Source organism: Oncorhynchus gorbuscha, linkage group LG03 (assembly GCF_021184085.1).
Source record: "Oncorhynchus gorbuscha isolate QuinsamMale2020 ecotype Even-year linkage group LG03, OgorEven_v1.0, whole genome shotgun sequence".
In the NCBI taxonomy this organism is placed as follows: domain Eukaryota; kingdom Metazoa; phylum Chordata; class Actinopteri; order Salmoniformes; family Salmonidae; genus Oncorhynchus; species Oncorhynchus gorbuscha.
Genome location: NC_060175.1, coordinates 11,067,656 through 11,078,118, shown reverse-complemented (window position 1 = coordinate 11,078,118; position 10,463 = coordinate 11,067,656). Strand labels below are relative to the sequence as shown.

The 10,463-nt window shown below is 44.6% G+C and overlaps 1 protein-coding gene across 1 annotated transcript in view; it reads left to right on the top strand.

The window, feature by feature from the left end:
• LOC124025681 (sodium- and chloride-dependent taurine transporter-like) overlaps positions 1–10,463 on the top strand; it is a 37,137-nt gene that overhangs the window by 6,796 nt on the left and 19,878 nt on the right. Inside the window, exons 2-5 of the mRNA XM_046339026.1 lie at positions 4,987–5,216; positions 6,858–6,992; positions 9,283–9,517; positions 9,680–9,812. Coding sequence (XP_046194982.1) covers positions 4,988–5,216; positions 6,858–6,992; positions 9,283–9,517; positions 9,680–9,812 — 732 coding nt within the window. The 5' untranslated portion in view covers position 4,987. The remainder of the gene's footprint in view (positions 1–4,986; positions 5,217–6,857; positions 6,993–9,282; positions 9,518–9,679; positions 9,813–10,463) is intronic.

Genomic DNA, 10,463 nt, shown 5'->3' with positions numbered 1-10,463 from the left:
AGTAACAGCCTCACAGTCACAGCCTCACAGTCACAGCCTCACAGTCACAGCCTCACAGTCACATCATCCCAGTCACAGCCTTACAGTAACAGCCTCACAGTAACAGTCTTACAGTAACAGCCTCACGGTAACAGCCTCACAGTCACAGCATCCCAGTCACAGCCTTACAGTCACAGCCTCACAGTAACAGCCTTACAGTCACAGCCTCACAGTAACAGCCTCACAGTAACAGCCTCACAGTAATAGCCTTACAGTCACAGTCTCACAGTAATAGCCTCACAGTAACAGCCTCACAGTAATAGTCTTACAGTCACAGCCTCACAGTCACAGCCTCACAGTAACAGCCTAACAGTAACAGCCTTACAGTCACAGCCTCACAGTAACAGCCTCACAGTCACAGCCTCACAGTAACAGCCTCACAGTAACAGCCTCACAGGCACAGCCTTACAGCCACAGCCTCACAGTCACAGCCTCAGAGTAACAGCCTTACAGTCACAGCCTTACAGTAACAGTCTCACAGTAACAGTCTCACAGTAACAGTCTCACAGTAACAGTCTCACAGTAACAGCCTCACAGTAACAGCCTCACAGTAACAGCCTCACAGTAACAGTCTCACAGTAACAGTCTCACAGTAACAGTCTCACAGTAACAGCCTCACAGTAACAGTCTCACAGTAACAGCCTCACAGTAACAGTCTCACAGTAACAGTCTCACAGTAACAGTCTCACAGTAACAGTCTCACAGTAACAGTCTCACAGTAACAGTCTCACAGTAACAGTCTCACAGTAACAGCCTCACATTCGGCTGTGTAATCTTCGGCTCGGAAGCGCTGTCCAATCTGCACATTGCGTTTAATTGTCTTAGGCTGCATTCCAATAGGAACACTATTCCAGGGAATAGGGACACATATGGGTGGTCCCTTGGTGTCTGCTCTGTTTAGTCTGAGTGAGCAGTCAGAGCAGTTAAAGAAGCTGGCCGGATTCATGGTGACAGGTGATCTACTAATACATAAAGAAGCTGGCCAGATTCATGGTGACAGGTGATCTACTAATACAACATAAAGAAGCTGGCCAGATTCATGGTGACAGGTGATCTACTAATACAACATAAAGAAGCTGGCCAGATTCATGGTGACAGGTGATCTACTAATACAACATAAAGAAGCTGGCCAGATTCATGGTGACAGGTGATCTACTAATACAACATAAAGATGCTGGCCAGATTCATGGTGACAGGTGATCTACTAATACAACATAAAGATGCTGGCCAGATTCATGGTGACAGGTGATCTACTAATACAACATAAAGATGCTGGCCAGATTCATGGTGACAGGTGATCTACTAATACATAAAGAAGCTGGCCAGATTCATGGTGACAGGTGATCTACTAATACATAAAGAAGCTGGCCAGATTCATGGTGACAGGTGATCTACTAATACAACATAAAGAAGCTGGCCAGATTCATGGTGACAGGTGATCTACTAATACAACATAAAGATGCTGGCCAGATTCATGGTGACAGGTGATCTACTAATACAACATAAAGATGCTGGCCAGATTCATGGTGACAGGTGATCTCTGGCCAGATTCATGGTGACAGGTGATCTACTAATACAACATAAAGAAGCTGGCCAGATTCATGGTGACAGGTGATCTACTAATACAACATAAAGATGCTGGCCAGATTCATGGTGACAGGTGATCTACTAATACAACATAAAGAAGCTGGCCAGATTCATGGTGACAGGTGATCTACTAATACAACATAAAGATGCTGGCCAGAGTCATGGTGACAGGTGATCTACTAATACAACATAAAGAAGCTGGCCAGATTCATGGTGACAGGTGATCTACTAAACAGTATATTTTAGTACATGTGTAACTTTATACACGATGCAGTTCTAAATATTTGAGAATTAAAGTAGAATAAATATTTGATTATTTTCTTTGCCATTATTGATTTAGTTCATATGTCTTTGTTAGTGTTAGGAATGTCTTGATTTGGTCTGCCTCGCTACCTGTTATGTGGCTGTTTGAAGGTTATTAAGTGGAGGTACTTACTCCGTTTTTTAAAATATCCTTGTAAAGCTTTATCGACAAACAGCTTTATCGACAGATATAAAGGCTCAAAGGCTATTTAGAGTGCGGAGAGAAGGTGGAGAAAGAAAGAGACAGACAGAGAGAGCGACGGAGAGGGAGAGAGAGTGGTTGATGTCTGGGGTCTGCTCGCCAAACAAGCATTCACAAAATGGGAGAAAAACCTAATTGAAACTCTTCATGCAGAATTCTGCAAAAACATCCTCGTGTACAACGTAAAACACCAAATAATGGTTGCAGAGCAGAATTAGGCCGATACCCTCTAATTATCCAAATCCAGAAAAGAGCTGTTAAATTCTAAAACCACCTAAAAGGAAGCGATTCCCAAACCATCCATAACAAAGCCATCACCTACTGAGAGATGAACCTGGAGAAGAGTCCCCTAAGCAAGCTGGTCCTGGGGCTCTGTTCACAAACACAAACACACCCCACAGAGCCCCAGAACAGCGACACAATTAGGACCAATCAAATCATGAGAAAACAAAATATAATTACTTGACACATTGGAAAGAATTAACCAAAAACAAAGCAACCTAGAATGCTTTTTGGCCCTAAACAGAAAGTACACAGTGGCAGAATACCTGACCATTGTGACTGACCTAAAATTAAGGAAAGCTTTGACTATGTACAGACTCAGTGTGCATTGCCTTGCTATTGAGAGAGACTGCCATAGTCAGACCTGGCCCTCAAGAGAAGACAGGCTATGTGCACACTGCCCACAAAATGAGGTGGAAACTGAACTACTGTACAGTTTAAATACTGTGTAGACTACTGTACAGTTTAAATACTGTGTAGACTACAGTACAGTTTAAATACTGTGTAGACTACTGTACAGTTTAAATACTGTGTAGACTACTGTACAGTGTGTACAGTGTAAATACTGTGTATGTTTCCTTTTGGACGGAGATTCAATATCTGTTTACATTTCAACATACACTAATCCTATTAGGAAGTACACAGAGGACACAGGGAGAGTAGAGTGAGACATTGACAAATGGAAAGTGCTTTAGAGAGCATGGTTCAGGGCTGAGGGCTCAGGGTATCAAGTGTACACCACTGTGGATCGAGTGTTACACTTTGGCTTGTCATCTCTGTGAGTCCTCCAGCCCTCATAACCCTCGGCTCGTAATGTCCACAGAAGTATTTGTGATGTGTGTAAAGTTTGTTTTTTGACTTGGCCGGCCCAACCAGTTGTACATAGTGACAGAGCAATTTTAGGAATTCTGAAACATTTATATTTTACCGGGCAGATCATATTAAGAACAAATTGTTATTTACAATGACTGTCTAGCAAGAAGCAAGAGGTGATACAGTTATATTCTAATGTGCTAAATATCATGATTATGTAGACCTATATGATATTATGTAGACCTATATGATATTATGTAGACCTATATGATATTATACATACTTCAATGCTTTATTAAACCAAGCATTTCCCCTCATATTTATTTTGTGAATTACAAAAACGTTAGTAAAGTATTATAGACATGGGATAATTGATTGATGCATCTACTTTAAGTTCAGTCACTCTGTACCAGGGTTGGAAAATGAGAACAAGATATCCAAGCCATTAATTATATGCCACACACACACACACACACACACACACACACACACACACACACACACACACACACACACACACACACACACACACACACACACACACACACACACACACACACACACACACACACACACACACACACACACACACACACACACAGGGTCGCCGTTGATAATGGCTGATCCCACTCTCCCAGGGTGGAAGTCAATTGGAAGTCAATTGTTTTAGGACAAATATAAGCATCCACCAAATTATTTTATCACAGACACACACACACACATAAATAATGGGTTAATCAATAATTGATAATTTACTTATTGATGAGATTTATATTTACACACACCCACACCTGCCTCATCCACACCTTCCTCTGCCTCATCCACACCTTCCTCTGCCTCATCCACACCTTCCTCTGCCTCATAAACACCCACACCTTCCTCTGCCTCATCCACACCTTCCTCTGCCTCATAAACACCCACACCTTCCTCTGCCTCATCCACACCTTCCTCTGCCTCATCCACACCTTCCTCTGCCTCATAAACACCCACACCTTCCTCTGCCTCATCCACACCGTCCTCTGCCTCATCTACACCTTCCTCTGCCTCATCCACACCTTCCTCTGCCTCATCCACACCTTCCTCTGCCTCATACACACCTTCCTCTGCCTCACACACACCTTCCTCTGCCTCACACACACCTTCCTCTGCCTCATCCACACCTTCCACTGCCTCATCTACACCTTCCACTGCCTCATCTACACCTTCCACTGCCTCATCCACACCTTCCACTGCCTCATCCACACCTTTTTCTGCCTCATCCACACCTTCCTCTGCCTCATCCACACCTTTTTCTGTCTCATTCACACCTTACTCTGCCTCATCAACACCTTCCTCTGCCTCATAAACACCCACATCTTCCTCTGCCTCATCCACCTTCCTATTCATTCGCTCACACCATAGAAAATAAGAGTTTCTTATTGGACAAGTCTAGTTAGTCCCTCCCTTTATTAGTCTGTTTTCTTCTGTTTGGTGCCTAATGAATAAAACCCTCATGTCCGTGACTCTGTGAAGAATTTGTTCAGGCATCTATTTAGGTCAGTCATTTATACAGGTGGACCCCCGTTCACCATGAAGTGTGGTGTTTTTTATTCTTGAACATATTGCAGCGAATTTGGGGGGGGGATAAACCCAGGAACCCGTAAATCCAATTGACGAGAATGCTAGGAGTTGTGTTAAGGTCATTACGACATCAACTCACCTCAGATGAACTCTATCTAATAATTGATTTCCCCCACTCCTTCTCTCCCTCCTTCCTGCAGCATGGCACAGAAAGAGAAGCTCCAGTGTCTGAAGGACTTCCATAAGGACACGCTGAAGCCTTCCCCGGGGAAGAGCCCTGGCACCCGGCCCGAGGACGAGGCAGAGGGGAAGCCCGTCCAGAGGGAGAAGTGGAACTCCAAGCTTGACTTTATCCTGTCCGTCGCTGGGGGCTTCGTGGGTTTAGGGAACGTCTGGCGTTTCCCATACCTCTGCTATAAGAATGGCGGAGGTGAGTTTCTGTCTCCATTACAGCTACTGACTAGGTCATGAAGGGTGAAAGGGAATGAAGCCAATCCAATTCCAACTTCTTTATTGTAAGATGACGGGGTCAATGACGCTATTTCCCTGTGACATATTCATGTAAACAGAAGATGCAGAGTGCTGGGTTCAAGGGGGTTATTCATTCAAGTCTTGAGAGTGGGTTCGTGCAGGTCACCCAGCTAGCACATAACGTTCTGAGAACCATATGTTTCTTAGAGTTTGGTGAGAGCGTGGCTCTATAGTTATTTTGCATACAACCTTACCCACATATTTCTGGGAATGGTGTAGGATTGTTGCTTGGCTTTGGAACATTCTCTGCACATTTAAGGAACTTGACAACAACAAAAAAGTAATCTTCTTCGTATTTCATTACTTTAACAGAATATTTCCTAAAAGTTCAAACATGTTTAGATTTAATTTACATTTTTGGTAATGTTCTAGGAACGTTCTCCAACTGGTTTGACATTGGGAAAAGTTCTCACATAGTTCCAAGAACGTTACGAAACAACGTTGTTTTGTGGGAATTTCAATACTTCAGTATAACATTTCTACAGGTTTCCTCGTGGTTCTATTTAAAGTAATGTTCTCAGTACATTCCGAAACCTTTCCATAAAAAAACACAAGAAAACATTAACAACGTTAAGATTGTTATTTAAAAACATATATATTCCGTTCTCAGCATCAACAAAAACTCTCTCTATCCTCTATCTTGTTAAGTGTGTTCGGCTGTGTTGGCCACGCCCACTAATTGGCCACACCTGATCTTAATGAGTGATTGTTTCCTTTGAAATGGGGTCTGATTGAATATAGAGAAATTAACAGCTTATATGAGTTAAAAAAGCATGCTAGAGCCATCCGACATAAGATCATATGTTCGAAACTCACTGATGCTGTGCCACAATAAAAAAATACACATGTTTCCATGATTTAAAAAATACATGTGTTTGCATGTGTCCTATCTGTGCTTGTAGTTAAGAACAGTTAACCTTAGCTAGCAGTGTTATTAAAAGTCTTATTCAAACATTCAGTGAAAGTTTTAAGGAACTTATTCAAAAACCTTAAAATAACCTATAATTTCCTTCTTCAGAAAGTTAATAAAAACCTCCCAGGAAAACTTTTAGGGAACCATGTTCTCAGAACTTCCCTGCAAGCTAAAAATGTACATATCCAGAACAGGCGAAATGTTCACTTCCTTTCTCAGAACATAAAAAAAACGTTCAGTTTTACCGGTTAGGAAAATTATGGCTTCGTTCCCAGAACCAATGGGAAACCAAAAACGTACGTTCCCACCAAAAACGTACGTTCCCACAACTTCCAAGGAACCAAATGTGCTATCTGGGCAGTCTCTCTGCATGCAACCATGGTTCCTTTACAGCTGCTATCTAGGTCTAGAACATGAAGGTTTTACAGCTTAAAGCCATTCCAATTGACTAACCATTCCATGGTTGACTTACTTGACTAACAAATGAATGTCCTTCTAACATTACTGACGTAAAATGATTTACCGTAGCTACTCCCTTGATTCACACGTACTTCATTGTGTTTTGACCACATTTGTTTTTCTTGAACCTGACACATTTGTTTACATATTCGTCTTCTCCTCCTCCAGGTGCATTTCTCATCCCGTACTTCATCTTCCTCTTTGGCGGAGGTCTCCCTGTGTTTTTCCTGGAGGTGGCCCTCGGACAGTACACCTCCGAGGGTGGAATCACCTGCTGGGAAAAGCTTTGCCCCATCTTTACTGGCGAGTACATTTTAATTTATTATTTAAGGTTGCCCTCACAAAATACGTTTCTACCCTCAAGGTTATTTCCTAGTTAAATAAAGATTCAATGAATAAAACCTTTATTTGTACAGGTCAGCTAATCAAAAACAGAATCTTCTTTGCAACGACGACCTGGCAAGAGTAGCTAGAAGAGAGGGACATTCTTGGTCAAATCAGGTCAATGACCTTCAGCCGAAATCAAATGAAGAGTAAATAATTGATGCACAGGTCAATCATCTTATTCATACCAGCCCAGGCCAGGAAAGATACCACACATTTTATTACACTGGCTCTGCCTCGCCCACACCGACTCCATGGTAGTCCAACCAACAACTAGCCTTATTTTGATACTGCCTGGTTGCTAGGCGCCCTATACTGCAGTTGCATCCTGTTCCCTTTGGACTCCCCTCCTCTCCTAACTGCCAACTAACTGCACATCACTGCCAGCTGATATGCCCTGGCTTCATTAGACATTACACACTCTGTACTGAGAGTTGAGGGAAACTGAAAGTGCACTTTGCTCATGCCCCTCAAACAATGTGCTTTGTCTTACTACCCAGCTATACTCTGATATTTTCTTAGGGAATGTGTCCCACCCCCCACACACACACACACACACACACACACACACACACACACACACACACACACACACACACACACACACACACACACACACACACACACACACACACACACACACACACACACACACACACACACACACACACACACTGAGCCCTTGAGACTCAGCCATGCCGTGTACATAGTGTGTTGAATTAGAGGTTGCTATGGCACCAGCGCTAGAAAACATCAGAGAGATGCCTATCAATGAGGTCTGACCCAAGAAGGAGAGAGACAAACAGACATCTTATAAACAGAAAAGAAGACAGCACTAGTAAGCTGTGTATGTATCAGTCTAGATGGCACGCTATAGGCTGACAAGCTCTGTCAGTAGACATAGGTCTTAATGGCACCTTATAGGCTGAGTCTTAATGGCACCCTATTCTCTACATAGTGCACTACTCGATCAGGTTCTAGGGGAACTGTTTGGGATGCAGACAGGCACTCACCACCAGCCAAACCAAACCAGGTCGAGCCTCACTCAAACTCTCTCTCTATTTGTATAATACATTCAGATAAGATGAGACTGGTTGTCAGAAAAACAAGCTGTTACTTTTCAGCCCTGGTGTCTGCCTGCCTGAACGGATTGGTGGGGGCGGCCCAGTTTAATTTTCATAAAGGGAAGTGGCAGAGGGTGACAGTGAGAGAAGAGGAGGGAGGGAGGGAGGCAGGGAGGAGGAGACAGTTGGAGGAGGGAGGATAAGTAACAGTTGGACGAGGGAGGGAGCAAGGCAGGGAGAGACAGTTGTATGGAGGCGAAGTAACAGAGGGTGAGAATGGGATGGGGGACGGAAGGGAGGGAGGCAGGGAGAGACAGTTGGAGAAGGAATGAGGAAGTAACAGAGGGTGACAATGGGATGAGGGAGGGAGGGAGGCAGGGAGAGACAGTTGGAGAAGGAATGAGGAAGTAACAGAGGGTGACAATGGGACGAGGGAGGGAGGGGGGAAGTAACAGAGGGTGACAGTGGGACGAGGGAGGGAGGAGAGGGAGGGAGAGGATGGAGGCAGGGATAAAGGGAGAGAGGGATGGAGGGAGACATAGTGAGGGAGGGAGAGGATGGAGTGTAGACGGGAGGAGTGGGAAGGGGGATGTAGAGGAGGGAGGGGAGGGAAGGGGGAGGTAGGAGGGAGGGAGGGGGGGGAGGTAGAGGAGGGCAGGGGGGAGGTAGAGGGAAGGAGGGAGGGAGGGAGGGGGTAGGTAGAGGAGGGAGGGAGGGAGGGAGGGAGGGAGGGAGGGAGGGAGGGAGGGAGGGAGGGAGGGAGGGAGGGAGGGAGGGAGGGAGGGAGGGGAAGGAAGGAAGGGGGAGGTATAGGAGGGAAGGGAGAGGTAGAGGAGGGAGGGAAGGGGGAGGTAGAGGAGGGAGGGAAGGGGGAGGTAGAGGAGGGAAGGGGGAGGTAGAGGAGGGAGGGAGGGAGGGAAGGGGGAGGTAGAGGAGGGAGGGAAGGGGGAGGTAGAGTAGGGAGGGAGGGAAGAGGAGAGGAGATCTTTCAGACAAACGATAACAACAGCATTCAAAACATACACGTGTTCATTGCGAAATATAGCTACATTGGATTCCTTTATATCAAATCTCCCTATATAAGTGTTTTTGAACAGTATACTAATGTCTGGCATGCAAGATTAACATTTATGTGACCCCCCCAGGTATCGGCTACGCTTCGATTGTGATTGTGTCCCTCCTGAACATCTACTACATAGTGATTCTGGCCTGGGGTTTGTACTACCTGTTCCAGTGCTTCCAGCCGGAGCTGCCCTGGGCCAAGTGTAAGAACTCCTGGAACACAGACCGCTGTGTGGAGGACACCGTCCGTAAGAACAAGACCCTGATGCTGGCCACTAACATCACCAACTTCACCTCGCCTGTCACTGAGTTCTGGGAGTGAGTACAGTAATTTAAAAAAAAATGTATTTCACTTTTATCTACTGTATGGAGTTTCAGCGATGAGACCAGATAGAAAAAGGGGGTAAAACTCTGGGTCCCAGTTATAGTACAACTGACCCTCTCTTTCTCCAACATGACTTTTTGTCTTCTCTCCAACAGACGTAACGTCCTTAGCATCTCCAGTGGCATCGATGAAATCGGGGAGGTCAAGTGGGACCTTGCTCTGTGTCTGCTGGGGGTCTGGGTCATCTGTTTCTTCTGTATCTGGAAGGGAGTCAAATCCACTGGGAAGGTGAGTTTAGCTGGGCAGTACTTTATATTTTCCATATATAAATAGATTTAATGTAATGGACATTTTCTGTCAGACCACGTACCATTCGGCGTTTATGCAAACACACCCTGAAAGAAGGGACTTAAGCTAAATTGTTGGTCAAATATATCCACAGCAAGGAGAAATGAAAGTGCAACAAATGTTAATTTGTACACCAAACGGTCAACATTTTATTTACGATAATTGGATGTGGTGGGAATGTCCTTTCTAGAGATTCTAATTCTATGGATTCCCCTCTTCCACTGCCTGCACGGATTCATCCATCTTAATAATACACACCTCAAAGTGCAACGATGCCAAGTTGAACAGGCTACTACTATACGAATACGACAGACTATCGGCATAAATCAAGAGCAGTGTTCCAGAGTGCAATTAAATCTCTCCGTTACCGAGTGTAAACAAGAGCCAGACCAGGCAGAGCAACACCCGCGGGACCAGTCAGGGAGCAAGATCGATCCCAGAAACCTTGTTTAATTGAGCCAATTGATTGGTTTAGCCTGATTTATGTTTCCTTGTCCCTCTAAGCTATAAATCATTCGGTATCTGCAGTCTTCGCTTCCTGGAAAGGGAAGCTTGGTGTCAGCCTTCACAAAGCAAAAGGAAAGAGTATAA